Raw genomic sequence first — 18924 nt, 5'->3', positions numbered from 1 at the left:
GTTTATAACTTTTTGGAAAGACAAGCCTCTTATCACCCCAAAATTCATCAAATCCCAATGGTTTACCAATCGTGCATTTATGATTCCTACTCTTCTCGCTGAACAAGGAGTAAAATTCTTTGCAAAAATGCAAGGGGCATTCTATCCTGATTTGACAAGGGTTTTCTATTACAACTATAGATTCAGAGATGGAGTTGGTTTCAAAAAAGTAAAGGCAGTGGATATCCTCTTGACGATGATATCTGGGAAAATGTTGCCAAGTTTCCAATTCATGACGACACTTTTCCTATTCTGACTACTAGAATTGATGGGTTTAACAAAATCTTTGCTTATAGGTCCTTTCTCTGAAAAACTTACCAAGAGATGGGCAAATAACTACTTGTAGGACCTCTAAAAGTGGATGAACGTCTTCCCCATTATTTAGTTGTTTGGATCTTATGTCCTCAAGGCATAAATCATGCTTAGTGCAATGAAGCTAACCTCATGATCAAATATGCTTTGCTGAACCACATTCCTATGAACTAGCCAAGCGTCATTTTAGATACAATGCTCAAAGCAAAGTGTCTTCCTCAATATCCATTACTATACTCCTTGCTTATCTCTCGAATTTGTGAGTACAAAGGCATAAACACATTTGATGAACAATTTCATTGCTCCACAAATGCAAACAAAATTTCAGATAACTCCTTGAAATAGATGAAGTTCATTCGTCTTGGAGACTCATACACTCACAAAGATGATATACCACAATATAACAATGAAGAAGAAGAAAATCCTCCTATTGATCTTGTTCCCCCTATTGACACCAATATTGGTTCTTCTAGTGGGGCTGGTGGCTCCTCCTCTTCTTTAGAAGAAAACATTCTAAACATGAACAAAAGACTTTAAGAATTTTTTCTTCTTTCAACTGCCCGACAAGAAGAGGTTATTGGATTAATTAAAGGGCTTGATTCTAGAGTCTCAAATCTAGAAAATAGATTTTATCAAGAATTTACTCATGATGATGATGAAGATGATGACATGAGTATTGAATTTTAAGGGGAGGAGGTACCAGTATTATTTGTTTGTTTTAAATAAATTAATGATCAATGTTGTTGTTCTTTAATCAAGGATTTTTTTTTCTGAGTTATTTGTTCTTTTATGATTATCTAATTGAGAGGGAATTTCTTTATGAGCAATGATTTTTTTTCCCTAATGATTAAAACATGGGGAGAAAAGTTTAAAGAAAACATTCAAATTAACTTATTTAACTATTCTCTTTGTAAGACTTCTAACCACAGAACATTCCAGATACTTTAAACATATTGTTTTGATCATTATCAAAGAGTGGGAGATTGTTGGTAAAAGTGGAAAACTTTGATGATGACAAAGAATCTCAAGCAATTTGGAAGTTAATTTGAAGACAAGTTTTTTATGTTTAAAGTCTTCTTGTAAATAAGTTAATCATATCTTGAAGTAGCTTAGAATCAACAGCAAAGCTCTTAATCTTTCTAGATCCTTTTACTTGTAAATAAGTTAATTGCAAATTTCGTTGTGATAATCTATTATCACTTAGGATAATCGATTATCTTAAGTTATGTTCACTTTTTCAAAAACTCACTGGAACAATCGATTATCCAAGATAATTGACTATTTGCTCATTTTTTTTAGAAAACACACTGGAATAATCAATTATCATAAGTGATAATTGATTATCCCTGACAATTTTGGATTTTCCTTTTCAACTACTAGACCTAGATTTCGAATGGCTTTAAATAGAACACCTTTTCACTTGTAAACTTACCTTTTTGAGAACCAGATTTTTAGTGTTGTGATTGCAAAGAGTTTCTCTAGGTGTTCTTAAAATAGCTTTGAAAGCCTAATGTGGGTAGAGTGACAACTTTTCCTAAGGGGGTTCTTGGGAGATTGGGTGTTACTGTTGTTACTAAGAAAGCTGATTTGTTCTCTGTGATTCAAAGTAAATATTTCTTCATCTCTTCTGTCTTTAAGAGATGTGTTTTCTGTTCCTTATTCCTTTTAATCTGATTGTACTCTGATTTTTATAGTGATTAAGTTAATCTCTTTGTTTAAAGAGATTAACAACCCAACGTAGGGTCTTTTGATCTCAATCAGTATAAATATATGTGTTGAATCTTCTCCCTTATCTCTTTAATTTATCTACTCTTGCATTAAAAGAACTGAGGCTTTAATTTAAACCGTAAATTTTGAGAAAAATTTAAAAGTATTAATTTTATTAATAAACCAATTTAATCCCCTCTTGATTTTTGTCCATTAACAAATTATTCAACTGCTCAATTACAATAACATGACGTCTAAAAGTGGATGGACGACTTATTCACTATCTGATTGTGTGGATTTTGTGTCCTCGGGGAACAAATCACACTCAGTATAGTGAAGCAGACCTCCTGGTCATATATGTGTTGTTAAACCATATTCCCATTAACTAGCCAAATGTGATTTTAGATACAATGTCCAAAGCCACGTGTCTCCCTCAATATCCTCCATCGTACTCCCTACTTATCTCTAGAATTGTAAGTATAAAAGCATGAAATTATCTTATGAATAAGTTCACTAAACCATAGATGCAAATAAAATATTAGATAATTCATTAAAGCAAAGGAAATTTATCTGCCTTGGGGATCAATATATGCACAAAGATGAGATACCCTGGTATGAAAATGAAGAAGAAATTCCTCCTACTGATCTTGTCCTTGACACCAATGTTGGCTCTTCTAGTGTCATTGTTGGGTCCTCTTTCTCCTTAAAAGAAAATATCTTAAACATGAATAGAAGACTTAAAGAATTATTTCTTTTTTTAACTTCTAGTCATGACGAAGTTCCTAGGTTGATTAGAGGGCTTGATTCTAGGGTATCAAATCTAAAAAATAGGTTTGATGAGAAATTCAATCATGATGATGACATGAGTACTGAGTTTTGAGTTTTAAGGGGAGTGTGCTTGCTATGCTGTTTGTAACAATGAATTGATGGTCAATAAATTGTTCTTTAATCAAGTTTTAGAATAATCATTTCTCACTTGAGTTATCTATTCTTATATGGTTATCTAATTTAGGAAGAGTTTCTATCATAAGCACCTTTTATCTAATGATAAAAAAAGGGAGAAAAGTTTAAAGTAAACATTAAAATTAACTTATTTAATTATTCTCTATGTAAGTTTCTTAACTGCATATATTACATATGTTTTAAACACTTTGTTTTTATCATCATTAAAAAAGGGAGATTGTTGGCAAAAGAAGAAGATTTAAGTTAAAGAGATTTTGATGATGACAAACGATCTCTAGCAAATATCGGAAGATAATTTGAAGACAAGTTAATTGATGTTTAAAGTTTTCTTGTAATAAGTTAATTATATTTTAAGTAGTTTAAATTAACTTAGAAACAACAACCAACTCTAAATATTTATGGGATTCTTTTATTTTTGTAAAATTCGATTATCACTTAAGATAATTGATTATCCTAAGTTGTGTTCATTTTTCAGAAAGCTCACTGGAACAATTGATTATTAGCTCAAACTTTTGTTTTTAGAAAACGCAATGCAATAATCGATTATCACTTATAATAATTGATTATCTCTGGCAATTTTGAACTTGTCTGTTCAGTTGCTTGACTTAATTTTTGAGACTCTACTTAAATAACTGCATTCAAACTTCGAATTTACCTTTTTAAGAATCATTGTTCAAGTGTTGTGACTGCAAAGTGTTTCTGTGAGCATTCTTAAAAATTGCTTTGAAAAGTCTAGTGTGAGAGTGATAACTTTTCCTAAGTGGGTTCTTGGGAGATTGGACGTTGTTGTTGTTGCTAAGAAAGTTGGTCATCCTTTGTGTGATTCAAAGGAAGTATTTCTTCATCTCTTTGTCTTCAAGAGAAGTATTTTCTAAACTTTTATTGTAATGTAATTATTATAGTGATTAAGTTAATCTCTTTGTTTAAGAGATTAACAACTGAACGTAGAGTCTTTTAATCTGAACCAGTATAAATATCAGTGTTGATCTTCTTCTTTATACTCTTTAATTATCTGCACTTACATTTAAAGGAACTAAGACTTTAATTTAAACGATAAATTTTGGAAAAAAAAAATTTAAAGTATTAACTTTATTAATAAACCAATTCACTCCCCTTGGTTTTTGTCTATGAACAAATCATTTCGCTACATGATTATAATAGTGTACATGTGTGTGTGTATATATATATATATATATATATATACATATATATATATATATATACATATATATATATATATGTTTATGTGTAGACTTGTGTGTATTATGTTTAAGGAAACTAAATTACAAGCATAGAATAGATCATAGATCAGACAAAACTGCAAGACATTCCGGTATGTTTAGTTTTTATGACATTTTCAGCATGTTTGTTTATACTTTTAAAGTACTACAAATTACCTACCTATCATTACATAATTTCATCTTTGCATTATTTCAATGAAATGCTTTTCTTCATAGCCCATAATTCTAGGGAACTTGGTAAATGTTGAAGACAGATAAATTAATTTCACATGAAAACTAATTAAGTTCTGTATGACTCAATCCATAGAACCATTGACCATTACTTAACAATCCACAATGAAATCTTATATCTTTCATAAACAAAATGGCCTGAACTAAAATGATTATCGATAAACTGTATATAGAAAATCAAGTAATTTTGTTGGTGTCACCAACTTCACCTCATCAGCACGGAAAAAATTTGACCTCGTGGTCACAGTAACTATCCATTTGAAAGATCTATCCGTGCTCCAAATTGATCTATTGACATCCTGCTTTGTTGTTTTGTACTTCTAAGAATGGAAACCTGGATCATAACACAATAGGAAAATATCACTTTACAAATGGTTTTCTGAGAACCATCAGTTTAGAGGGAGGTAAAAGGCAAACCAGACAATATATGGTAACCTTGCTAATTTAAAGATTTCATTCTAAAGACAACTTTCTGAGCTATTTGGACCACCATAATGTGATGATTTCATAATGAGGCATCTTTTTAACATCATGAGATGATTTCTTAAAATGAACATAACTAACTTAAATTTAGAAAAAATTATAATATGAAATCTTCATATGATGATAAATCTCAGTCATAACAGTGCTGCTACCTTGGGACGTTCCATAGAGCTTCCAAAATATCCTACTCCAAAGGACAAGGAAGTGTATGCAGCAGCAATCTCTACAGCTTTCAGTCTTGATGATTTTCCTTGATCCTAAGGAAAGTAAAAGATTAATAATCTTCACAAAACTATTAGGTGGAAAAGCTGAAGGGACTAACTGTTAAAGATGCATCTGATTGCACAATCAAGATCCCTGCACTGCTATCAGTAACACATTGCCTGCCATCCTCAACAACAGAGCGTAAGATTTTTGTGCAAGCAGAAGCAGCGCCAGACTGTGAGCTGAAAGAAAGTCAACATCAAAAATCCACCCCATGGTATATTGAAATACCCCACACATAAATGAAATTATGCAACAATGCATCAATACCAGAAGTTGAAATTTCTAAAGCCAATAATCTAAGCTGGATATTAAAGAGATCATATTTTCAGTATTCACACAAGAGAAAACATAACCTGAACAAATCCTAACCTACCAATTTTGCACAGCAAGTAAATTTGAGATAAAAATAATGTCTTTTTCATTCATTAATTTCTCAAGTGAAATTTTAAAATATTTTAACATGATAAGTGAAATTTTAAAATGTTTTAACATGATATTTAATATGTGTACAACACAATGTCCAGTGACCCATACAACAGCATAAAATGTTTCCAAAATGTAAATTTCAATAAAAGCATCATTTTAGACATTGACTATACACTATTATTTCTTAGGTGGAATGTCCTTAAGAAATATCAGCTCATTTTAATTTTAAAAGAAAACGTCCAAATGAAGTGATTATATTCTACTCCATGCTATCATATCAAATGAAGACACGGTAGAACTTAAGCACACGGACAAATCTTACATAAAAATTCTCCCCTATCATGGAAATACAAACAGATGACCGAGAGCCAACCATACAGTGACAATGAAACACAGCATTCCCTAGCTGCAAATCCTTTCATTAAGTACTCTCCTGCCCCAGATACACAACAACCAGCCATGAACGGAGATCCAAAGGGCCCTTTTGATGATGCCCAACAACCTGCACCATACATTGCTGCCAACCCAACACGTCCACTGACCTGTTGGATATTTCATACATAATTATGTGTAATTACTTAGTAATCTAACGTGGAACTGCAGAGCACTTGAAGAGAAGCAAACGAAGAAAACCATTTTCACCTTTAGAGCAATACCACCACTGGAGGCTCCAGTTGCAACATGCCCCTCGTTATCTATACAAATAACCCCAACGGTGTCCATTACGCGACCTTCTAAAGCATTATCTGCATATGAAAGAGCACATGACTTTGGCAGGTGCATCACACTAGTAACAATTGAAGGCTAGGAGAAAAGATCACAGGCAAGATCATTTTTCCCAAACTCCTACGCATTGCAATATCGTTTCCAATAGCATATGGATACTTAATTTGCAATACAACCATTTAAATCCCTAAGCAATTTAAGATCTCTCTCAAGGGAAGGTTTTAGTTTGGATTTAGAAAAATTATCTATAATTGCTACAAAGGCTTAGCTTCATATCCTAACATTAAGTCATAAGACTTCAAGAATTTGAAGACTTCACAAAATCTTTATTTTGTAGTAAGATTGTTTTTACAGTAGTAGGCTTATGCTAATTTTCATGGGCAATGAATTTAAGATCTCTGAAGCACTGTTGTTTATGATTTGAGAGTTTTAGAAGCAAAAAGTAGGGTGAGGTCTTGCAGAAGTGTGCTACTAAAATACCTGGTATTGTGGTACTTTGACAGACAGAAGAATCAACCTCAGGAGTGTTGTCTGCCTTAGATCTAGCAGTTTCAACCATGGATTTGTATTTTATCCATTGTGCTTTAGCCCTTTCTGTGACCAGCCACTGTTACACAAAGTAAAAAACTATGATTTCAAAGTGGCAAGACATGATTCAATTAAGTTTCAGTGCAGAATTTAAATTATAAGTGAAAATATTACCTCATTGGCCTCCTCTATACTTGTTGGCAAAGCGATGTCTTTAGACTTGGCCCATTTGCGAGCCCCTTCGCCAACCAAGAAGCTGCATTAAGAACAATTCCCATAAGAACTCCAGCAATAGATATTAACAGGAGGACTTGTTTGCAAGGTCAAAAAGGAGAAGGCTTTCTCAAATACTAATTTTGGCAGTGTGTTACATGAAGTAATGCACAGGCTTTGGTAACAGATACAGAGATCTTGAATATTGATTACATTGGAGGAATCCGACCAAGCAAAGGAGATCTCATTAGTTGTTCTTTGGCCAATAAAGCAGCAATTTGTATAGCATTGCGGACACCTGGTCTATAGCGAATGGAATAAATACAAAGATAACTTGGTATAAAATAGTTAAATTCCAAAGTCTCGAACAAGCCAAAAGTAAAGCCAAAACAACATTGTATCCCCACAGCGTTAGATTACCCAGCAATGTAAAAACTTAGAATCTTTCCAGTTGTTCATGGAAGCAGGAAGGAAAATGCATTATTTAGCACACTGTAGAGTCAAGCATGTTTGGTTGGGATAAGTTCTGGAGAAACGCCTTTCTTATTTTTGAAAAACTCTTCCAAGAACTGCAAAAAATATGAGAGAAATGCTAATGACACACTCTCACACACACTTTCCAACACATTCCTATTGAGGGTATGATTTGCACATAATTTAAGCCTACTTACTTTTTATCCAAAATAAAATGATTGTATTGGAAATAATGCAATGACAAGAGTGTCCCTAGAATTTCTCAAAAAGAGGTTTCTCTAAAATAAATTAAACAAAACTAACTAAGCACTTCGGATGTGTTTGAAGGTTCTTTTACAACTTCTTTGGACTTATCTTATCACATGAGCATTTATGTGATTAATAGGAAAAGCTTACAAAATAGCTCAAGATATAAGCTGCTTCCAGCTCTCAAAATGGCTAATGAAAACAGAACAGTTTAACTCCACTTTCTCTTCTATTGTAGAAAGTTAAAAACAACTTTTACACAAATGTTTAACTAAGAGTCTGTTTGGATACATTGCCAGAAATGCTTCGAAAGATTTTCTACTAGAAAAACTTTTACTGAACTATTTGGATAAACTTCTCCGTAGGAATTTCTAAATAAAAACATAAAGACATAAGAAGAAAAGCATACTTCATTAACTTATGCATAAATTAAAAAATAAAAATTTCGAGAAACTATATGAAAGAACCTCTACAAACTAACTTATAAATATATTAATTTTAACTTATGAATGAAAAAGCTTATTTCACTTTCTTGTTGTCTTTGCGGAGAAGTTTCTCCAAATAGGATTTCAAATAGCGAAGCACTAAAAAAGCACTTCTAGCTTGTATACAAATAGACCCTAAATTTTTTTTATCCATAACCTCTTAGAGAACTTTACGACATGGATTTCTTATTCACTAGTAAGCTTGTAAAAGAAGTCATATGCTATTTCCGTGAGCTCCACACAGGCTCTACCAAATACCCAGTCGCTGCTATTAATTATTAACCATTCAAGCTTAAGCAGTATAATTGGAGTCATCTTCATTTCTCCACAGAGCGCAGTTTCAATTCAATTATTGTATGTGACTATCACCATATTCATGGGATCAACGATTTGAGAGGTAATAAGAAATCAAGTACCTGGCACAGCTCCAACAGCCCCAAAAGCTCCAGATTTTCCGTCCATAACACTGGCGTCGCATTCCACGCCACCGTCCTCGGTCAAGTTAGAGCCTCTGCCAGCGTTCGTGCAGGGATCATCCTCCAACACTTGAATGGCGGCTACTACGGCATCTAGGCCAGTTCCCGAGCCCTAGAAACACGAAAGGAGTGAAAGAGCGAAATTGAAAATGAAAAGAAAAGAAAAAAAAAGTTAGGTTGGGTTGGGTTGGGTTACGCTGGACAGAACGGAAGCGGCTGCTTGACAAGCGCGGTTCATGACGGACCTCAGGGCCTTGTCGTTAGACGGAGAGTGGAAACCGGCGCCGACGTGAACCGCCACAAAAAATCTCTTTCCCTCCATCTCATCACCCTCTTTGCTGTTCTACAGTCACTTTGGTCTTTTCTTTCCCACTTTTTCTTTCTCTCAAGCTTAAACCCTATGTTACAAAATTTCAGTTGAAGTTTAAAATGTGAAACAACAATAAAGGAGAGGTAATTTTTTTTTCTCATAATTTTTATTTGATTTTTATTTAAAAATAATTTTTATAAAATTTATTTGTTCTAATCCTAAAATTAAAAAAAAAAAATACATCAAAGGGTAGAGTAAGTTTGAAGTCTATCATAATTTTAAATATTTTTAATTAAATTTCTATTAATTTTATTTCTTTATTTCATATTTTTTATTAAATTTTTTTTTTCATAATTAAATCATTTAGTTGCTATTTTATCATGTTATCTTTTGTATCAACATGTTAAAATAATAGTAAACTGTTATTTATTAATATAAAATAATTTTATGACTAATATAAATTAATAAAGAATTTTGTAAATTTCGAAATGTTATGGTTAATAAGATTCTCATAGACTTGTCATTCTAAATACAATGATAAAATGATGTTTTTTATGATAAACTTCAATGGTATCATGTATACATATAAAAATTATTCAGAATACCATTTTATATTAATTACACAACTTCGCATCTTTTTAACACAAGGAGATAAATGGACAAGTTAACAAAATAATCATTATTAAAATTATAGAAGTTCTGAATATTCAATAACCTAAAAAATTTAAAATTTAAATATATTTTTAATTTCTAAAATATAACAGATTTTATTTATGTTCCAAACTTTAACATCTCACGTTTGAAGATGAACTCCTATAATTATTATCACAAAAATGAAGTTAAGTATTTATTGACATAATACAATCACATCAGCTAGTGACATAATTGAAAAAACCTAGAATTACAAATGCTTAAAACTTAATTAAACTAATGAAGAATATATTTATTTTTTATTATGTTTTTTTTTCATTTTATTGGTTCTCATGCATGAATAAAAAGTATATTTCAATTCTTAAATAAAAATACATGTTTTTAGTAGTTATGTTATTAATATGCAGTGTATGATTTGTATTTAAGAATGAAATGTTATATAAGATACAAACCAAATTTTAAATATTAAGAATTTTCAACAACTTTGACACTTCTTCTAAAAAATACTTATGTGAATATCTACAATTGATCTTCATTATAAACCAAAACATAAAGCAACAAATTTTGACTTGTAACTCATTTTACACCAATTATTTTAGATACTCATTCCATATCATTCTAATATAAAGTTATATTTTTTTTTCTATTCATTACTAATTATAAAAATGCAATTATTAGAGTCAATCCATCTTGAAGATGATATTTGGATCCTTCAAAGGTAGACATTTCAAATTCATTCAGAATTTGTGTCTATCAACAATAACAAAACTCTTGTACCACACAAAAACACTACGCCAAAACAAATATTTGTTTAAAACCATTAACGTAAAGTAAAACTTCATAATCTACAAACACTTGATATAAAAAAAAAATGTTTTACACTACAATCAAGAAGTTCATCACCAAACTATACACTATAGAAATAACCATTCAAAACATATTTTTAAAATGTGATCAAAACTTTGAGAAGTAAGATAAAAAAAAATTGAATACTACATACCTCCCAGTCAAACATCAAGCAGTTGACCAACATAAGGTTGATCGTTCAACTTCATTCATATTGGGATGATCAATCAGCTAGTAAGGCTCAGCGGTGCAACACGATTAACAGCCTAAATGTGGTTTAACAAAGGAAGATCATGAATCAACTAAATAATAACATTAAGATGTGTTTGGCCCAAATTAGGCAAATGGTAAATAAAAGCTCAATGAGTAGTATAAATACAGAGTCCAAGTAAGTTGGTTAGGTTACATGATTACAACATTTAATATAGCCTATACTCGGACCAATACCAACTTAAGCATCCAAGTGTCTTATACAGGTCACTCCGAGTGGTTTGGATGATTAGGAGACCATTGCGATTGAGAAGCAGAAAATTGAAGTAATATGAAGGTCGAAGCATCTAGAGTTGAAGTGGTCAATCATTTCTACAAAAACATTTTGGCACCCACTGTGTGGCCGAATGAGCACCTACATTGGATGCATCACACTCAATTTCAAAAGTTTTGGAGAAGTTGGGGAGGGCTAAGAGTGGTGCATTGATCAATTTTTGTTTTAAAGTTTCAAAAGCCTTTTCTTGATCTTTGCCCCACTTATAGGCCACACCTTTCTTGACCAATTCCTTGAGAGGGGCGGCTATGGTGCTAAAGTTTGGCACAAACCTCTTATAGAAACTAGCTAACCCATGGAAAGACCTAAGCTCACTTACATTCTTTGGGAGAGGCCAATCCTTGATGGCCATCACTTTTTCTTGGTCCACATGGACCCCATGTTGATTTATTTTGAAACCTAGGAAGATCACATGATCCATCCCAAACACACATTTCTCCATGTTAGCATACAAGGATGCTTTCCTTAAGGTTTCTAACACACTCCTTAATTAATGCAAGTGGTCATCTTGAGACATACTATAAATGAGAATGTCATCAAAGTATACCACAACAAACTTCCCTAAGAACTCTCTAAGAACATGGTGCATGAGTCTCATGAATGTACTAAGTGCATTGGTCAAGCCAAAAGGCATGACTAACCACTCATATAATCCAAACTTAGTCTTGAAAGAGGTTTTCCATTCATCACCTTCTTTGATTCTAATTTGATTGTACCCACTCTTCAAGTCTATTTTGGAAAATATGGTTGCACCATGTAACTCATCAATCAAATCATCTAACCTAGGAATGGGATGCCTATACTTGATGGTTATGTTGTTGATAGCCCTACAATCTATGCACATTCTCCATGTTCCATCCTTTTTGGGGACTAGGATCACGGGCATTGCACAAGGACTCATGCTATGTTGCACCCACCCCTTTTCTAACAACTCATTCACTTGTTTTTGAATTTCTTTAGCCTCCTCGGGACTAGTCCTATAGGCTGGCCTATTAGGCAAAGATGAGCCTTGTATGAAATCAATTTGGTGTTCTATACCTCTTAGGGGTGGGAGACCCTTTGGAGGTTCTTGAAAAACATCTTTGAACTCATCTAAGACTAATGACAAGTCTAAGGGACATCTAGAGTGAGGGTTTTGGAAGGAGGGGGAAGATTCACTAGGATAAGTTAGGAAGATGGGTTTTTGGGCAAGCATTACCTTCTTCACCTCCTTGAGGGTGATCATGCTCTTCTTGGACTCATGCCCTTGCGCCTTCTTTTGCGCCTTCTCTTCTTTTCTTTTCTTAATCATTTGCAATTGGTCCTCATTGACTTCTCTTGGTGAAAGAGGTAGTAATGTGATCTTTTTGCCTTGGAAGCTAAGTGAAATCCCCACTAGACATTAAGATAACAAGCTATCTAGATGTGAAGGTTCCTTTCACAAAGCTCAAGAGAAGAAGATGATGGATTGATTCAAACAAAAAGGAAATGGAAAGCACATAAACCATAGAAAACCAAGAACAATTAAAGGAAGAAGAAAACATAAAATGGAAAGGAAAGAAAGGGTAAAAATGTGAGAAGCACGCCACTACAAGACTAGGCTAGAAGCCATGGAAACCTTGAAGATGAGTGGATGTGTGCCGCCACTTGCTATGCAAGATAAGGCTTAAAAGTATTCACTCCCTAGGGAGGAAACTCTCACAAATGGTTGAGACACAAGAGTGTTTTTACTTCAAAATCTTCAACCCTTTTACATGTCTAGGAGCACCCCTTATATAGAAGAGTTTAGGGGCCTCTAAGCAAATAAAAGATACCTAAGGATGTCTCTACAAAAACCTAACCCTAGCTTCTAGAAACTAGGTCAAATAAGGTTACAAAAATGAGAGACAAAAGACCTAACTATGGTGTGTGCAAGGCTAATTTCGTTCTAGCACAAAAGGAGACAAAGAATGTGTCTCACATGTCTCCAAAAAGTGGCCAAAGTATGCTAAAAACAAAGGAGACCAAAGGTACATAGGTACACTTGCTTCATGCCTTTTACTTTATGCTTTATGCCTTTGCTTTACTCTCTCATCCACATCATTTATGCTCCCCAATCACCATGCACCACCTAGCATTGCTTTCTTACTCCTAATTAACCTACAAAGCAAATAAACATAGATTAGCATGTTGGCTTAAGTCAAGTCAACTATAGTCAACAAGTCAAACCTAGTCAAAGGTCAACAAGTCAACTAAAGTTGATTCAACTAAGTCAACTTTGGGAATCAAAAATAACAAATACAAATGAAAGGGATGAAGGATTAGTGACCTTCCTTTCTAAACATGCTTAGTCTTCTTAAGCATGTGCCTCCATCCTTGGTTGGGGTCAATCCTTCATCAAACAACTAATAGATTTCACATGCTAGACATAAATGTGAAACATTTAGTCATTTATGATATCAAAATCTTGATCATTAATTCGAAATTATAGTAAAATTTGCTAGACATAAGATTTTTATTAATCAAGTTTAGACTAGTCGGTAAGACATTAAAACTTGTTACAAAAGGTGTGAATGCTAGAAAAGGAATTAGAAGTATATTGTTTGGTATTTTTGCTTTAAGTTGAATCATGAAACTCAATAGCAGTGAAGCCTTTATCATATATGGTTTCACACCCTATGTTTGATAAAAATACAAAAAGAGTTTTGTTTTTGTTTTTCTGAAATATGTTATCTAATTGAGTTATAAATTACAAAAGTTGTCAAGTGTTGCACAAGTCTTTTGGGAAACGATACTTGAACTTTTCATTTTATTACTTGTGAGATTTTGGTACACTATCCAATTTCGTACACTAGCTAAATGGATCACTCAGACAAAGCGGCACTTGGGAGAAGAATGGCAAAAGGCAGAAGAAGAGATGTAAAGAAGCTACAAGAGGTTGACTTCATAAGAGAAGTCAAGTACACCACTTAGCTTTCAAATTTGTAGATGTGCACCAATTTCACCAGCCTTACCAAAACATGCACGAAGGATTCCTACCTCGTACCCAGCATTGCCCAATTAGTAGATGGGGTGTTCGGTCATCAAATACATAGTTTCTTAGACACGTACTTTGGATACAACTAGATACCCGTGTATCATCCAAACAAAAAAAAAGTTGCCTTTATTACTGATTGAGCCAACTATTGTTACGAGGTCATGTTATTCAGATTGAAGAGTGTTGCCACAACATATCAAAGGCTAATGGATAATTTTTTTTTAATAATAGATAGGTAAGAACATGGAGGTGTATGTGGATGATATGGTGGTAAAGTTTGAGTCAGTCGACGACCATGCTGATGACATTAGGGAGATTTTGGGTCAAATTAGAAGATACAACATGTGCTTAAATCCCACTAAGTGCCTTTTTGGGGTTGGAGGAGGAAAATTCTTGGGTTTCATACTAATGACTAAAGCCATTAAGGTCAAACTAGATAAATGCAAGTCATCATAAATATGAGGAGCCCTGTAAACCTAAAGGAAGTGCAAAGCTTAGTGGAAAGGCTGACCTCCTTATTTTCACGTTCAAGGTGTCAAATAACCAGATAGAGTATGAAAGACTGATGGTTGGCTTTTATTTGGTAAAGGATATGGATGCAACTAGGGTGTGCTTAAAAAATCGACTCATACTTGGTGGTTGGCCAAGTCAAGGGAATGTTTCAAGTAAAGGACTACCTACTGGTTCGATACTACCATAAAGTGGTACAACTAATGAAGGAGTTTGAGGTAGAAAGCATAGAGCATATCCCATAATCCAAGAATACTAGAGCTAACTTCTTATCTAAGCTAGAAAATAACAAAGAAAAATGGCAGTTGAACATAATAATACAAGTCATGATGGGGCCAACAATGAAAATATGTCTAAATATTACAATATTTTTTAAGCCCGATTAGAGGGAAAACGTTAAAGCAAATAATAAAACAACAAGAGGATGGTAAAAGGCTGACACTAATAGTTGCCCAAAAGTTCACACAGTTTGTTATCATCGACGAATATTTTTGCAAAAGAGGGTTCTCGATCCCCATTTTGAAGTGTAATTCGAAAAATGAGGTTGATTATGTTATAATCGAGCTACACAACAACATGTGCGGCATGCATTGTAAGACTCGAAAAAATTAAATAAAGAATAAATATTTAATTACGATAATTGTGGATGGGGGATACACCTAAAGGAATTAAATGGGTCAATCATAACAAGGAACATTGATAGCTCAAGTGGTTGAGTGTGTTGGGTGTTGTTGAGAGAACTTAGGTTTGAGTCCTGCATATGCCATTAGTGGGATATTTAATTATTATTTTATTTTGTATGTATGCATGAGCATATGATGTGACATTATAAGTGAATGTGTGCATGAAATTTCATGATACATGTGATGGCTTGATGGTTGTGCATATGCTTGGTGATTGTGTGCTTGAAAGTTCGAACCTTGGTTAGGGCTAAATACTTTTTTTTACGCTTGATTACAATTGGTCTCATTTAGGGCAGAAAAAAAATAAAGAAGGGTTTGTTTAGTGAGGGAAAGAGGGAAAATTCGTGTGGCAAGGGTAGAGCAATTTCTGGGCAAGGAGGAGCTCTAGGAGTGCATTTGGAGCGGGAATTCCAGGTAAAGGGAGTTGTACATACTTGTTTTGTAAGAATTATATTATTTTTCGTGATGCCCAGAACCATGTGTGCCTCTTTTCCTTAGTTTCATGTTGTTTTTCTAAGTTTTTGCAATTTTGCAAGTGTAGGAAAACATGGGTTTTACCCAGAACCTGATGCACTCCCTGGTGGTATTTAGCTTGCTGCTAGGCGACAACCAGTAACCATTAGTCTTTTGTGGTTGGCTGTGTTTGACGCGAGTTTGAGATTCTTTTGGGGTTTAATTGGAATTATGCATGTAGTAATGGGATAAAATGAGACCAATTGTAATGTTGTGGGTTTAATGCACTAATATGATTGGATAGTTATGTGTAACTTGATTTGGGATGAGATCTTGGGTGAAGGAAATTATGCAGTTTTGGTCAAAGTATATGGTGTGACGTGGGTTATGGCATTTTGTAGTTGTTAGTTTTGTGTTTTTCCATAAGCATGATTATTCCTTTATAGATTAAGTGCTAATTTTAAGGTGATGAATGCATAAACATTGTAAGATCGGGAAAAATTAAATATAAATAAATATTTAATTATCAATAATTGGGGATTGGAGATACATTTAAAGGAATTAAATGGGTCAATCATAACAAGGAAGAGTGGCTCAAGTGGTTGAGCGTGCTGAGTGGTGTTGAAAAGTCTTGGGTTAGAATCTTGCGTATGTCATTAGTGTGTTATTGATTTGATTTTATTTTTGAAAGTATGCATAAATGTGTGGTGTTCCCTTGTATCGCGATGGACCTAGCGAAAATTGAGACGGTGTTGAAATGGGAGCGACCCTAGACAGTAACAAAGGTTTATGGAGGGATTCTCTAAGATGGTGAGTCCATTGACATAACTCATCCGAAAGGATCAACCATTCTCTTGGACTAAAGAAGAGGTTGACTACTACTCTAGTCAGGCGTTACCAGATATGACTAAGGCGTTCAAGGTGTACTGTGATGTATCCTATCAGGGTTTGGGTTGTGTGCTAATTAGGGGTGGCAAAACAGGCCAGTTCGGCCCGCCTGTGACCCGCCAAAAACGGGCCAGGCCAGGCGGGCCCGCCACCAATAAACGGGTTGGATATTGTAACTCGTCCCGTCTTAGGGCAGGCTGGCCCGCCTTTTTTTAATTTTTTTTTTTAATTTTTTTTAACTTGTTTTAATTTTTTTTTATAAATCTATTATATAAATATATATTTATTTATATAATATAAAAAAGTATTATTTTTTAATTATTTTTTATTTTACACATAAAATAATTAAAAAAAAAAACGGGTTGGCAGACCAGGGCAGGCTGACTCGTTTTGGCCCACAAATTAATGGGCTACTCGGGTTACAATGGGTTGACGGGTTGGAAATTCCAACCCGGCCCGCCTTTTTCTTGGCCGGCTGGCGGGCCTAGACCGCTTTGACATCCCTAGTGATAATGCAAGAAAAACGACCTATAAGTGTGTTGTGATTGTCAGATCAGGGTTTGGGTTGTGTGTTAATGCAAGATAAGTCACTTCTAAAGATCTAGAGACATTATCTCTATGGCTCTCAATTTCAAGTCTTTAGTGATCACAAAAACTTGGCGATAACAAATACGACTAAGGCATTCGAGGTGTATTGTGATGCGTTGTATCAGGGTTTGGGCTATGTGCTAATTGTAACATTCGATCGGATATTACGAATTTAAATAAAATAAAATAGGAATTTAAAATCAAAACCTCATTTATTATAACATCATTTCCCAAAACACGGGAAATTTAAAACATTTAACACATCGGTAATGATCCAAAATCCACCATTAATAAAGCTCGATTACAATATCCAAGTCTGGTACATAAAAGGCTTACAAAATTATTCAAAACCATAAATGGAAAATAAAGTCCATAAAAATCATAAACTCCATGAAAAGTGTTTCCTAGCTAGCCCTTCTCTGATGTTATGCCTTACCAGAACCACCTACAACATCATCTGCTTCCGTGTAATGCATTACACGATCATCGTGAAACACAAGCAGATAGGATGAGCTAACATATAAACATGTAAATATATAGTTCAAAAATATGCACACACATCAAAGGAACTTTATCCTTTGATTCCATAGCAAATGGCCGCCACCATGTTATCCATTTTTTACGTCTTTAGATGAATACCTCAAGATCTCCATTGTTGTCACACCTATAAGCCACAACTTGGAGAACACGTCTGGGAAACCTACTACGGACAACACTCTGCAAAGTTAGGTGGAGTTCCTGATACAAACCATAGTTCATAATGTCCCAAGACTACCAAACTCGGTAACCAACACCGAAGAGGGCAATTTATCTAGATCCATCCGTACGAGCCACAACTCGTAAAGTCACATCGAAAACACTAGCCAATCCGAGCCACAACTCAAGGAATGCTCGTGTTCATCCGCCATCCCAAGCCACAACTCAAGAGATGTCATTCCGAGCCACAACTCAAGGAATGCAACACGTTTACCCTCTATCTCGAGCCACAACTCAAGGGATATCATTTCGAGCAACAACTCAAGGAACACTTCAACAAGTCAATCTTTAAGGTATCACCCAAAGCCTTGTAGACCACACATATCCAAGAGTACAAAAGTCCCGCCTCTACATTATCGCTTGGCGCCAGGAGAAAGTTAGTTCCAGACCGCCTGGCGGAAACATCATGTCCTCAGGTGCCATGCGCCCCTAGGTTCTTGTCCCTGCAGAGATCGCCTGGCGGACAATTCCCATTGCCAGGTGCTACACATTCCCAGTACCACTGCCCACTCGTTTATCGCCTGGTGGGACTAATCATGTCGCTAGGTGTTGCATTAGTACAACGAATTGTACTAGTTTTTCTTTCACAAACTTGCATCATTCTTACCATAAGCAATCCTTCCTAAAAATCCCAAAAATACCACAAGTATCATTAGACCTCCACAACACTTACAGATCATCCAAATCCTAGTCACGCATCCTTACTCTTATTCCAACCCTCTCCTAACCATTCTGAATTTTCATCTCATTCAATCTATATCCACTACCTAGTAGTTATACCACTACACCTTTAAAGTGACCATGCATCAACAACCCCAATTACTAAGTATTATCTTGAAATAAACCTATGCATAGTCCTAATTGATTAAGCCTCTTCCATGCA

General features: G+C 34.4%; 1 protein-coding gene across 5 annotated transcripts; it reads right to left on the bottom strand.

The window, feature by feature from the left end:
• Positions 1 to 4504: 4504 nt before the first annotated feature.
• LOC114168617 (N-terminal nucleophile aminohydrolases (Ntn hydrolases) superfamily protein) lies at positions 4505 to 9232 on the bottom strand. Of its 5 annotated transcripts, none has more exons than XR_003600712.2 (10): positions 9014 to 9232; positions 8758 to 8929; positions 7350 to 7434; positions 7098 to 7179; positions 6876 to 7002; positions 6312 to 6415; positions 5992 to 6211; positions 5299 to 5422; positions 5129 to 5233; positions 4505 to 4827 (listed from the first exon to the last, which is right to left on the bottom strand). XR_003600712.2 is itself a non-coding variant. In XM_028053504.1 (10 exons), the coding sequence occupies exons 2-10, from the start codon at positions 8817 to 8819 to the stop codon at positions 4744 to 4746; spliced, it is 942 nt and encodes a 313-aa protein (XP_027909305.1). In that variant the 5' UTR covers positions 8820 to 8929; positions 9014 to 9232; the 3' UTR covers positions 4505 to 4743. The 5 variants fall into 5 exon arrangements, 2 of the variants coding, with proteins under 2 accessions (XP_027909305.1, XP_027909304.1); XR_003600713.2 differs by having other exon boundaries at positions 5299 to 5415; XR_014986240.1 differs by having other exon boundaries at positions 5299 to 5415; positions 6048 to 6211.
• Positions 9233 to 18924: the final 9692 nt, after the last annotated feature.

The sequence above is a fragment of the Vigna unguiculata genome, chromosome 11 (assembly GCF_037176805.1).
Source record: "Vigna unguiculata cultivar grain cowpea cultivar isolate G323 ecotype 2 chromosome 11, ASM3717680v1, whole genome shotgun sequence".
NCBI lineage: Eukaryota > Viridiplantae > Streptophyta > Magnoliopsida > Fabales > Fabaceae > Vigna > Vigna unguiculata.
The sequence above is the reverse complement of the archived record's forward strand: the minus strand, read 5'-3'. Positions and strand labels throughout refer to the sequence as shown.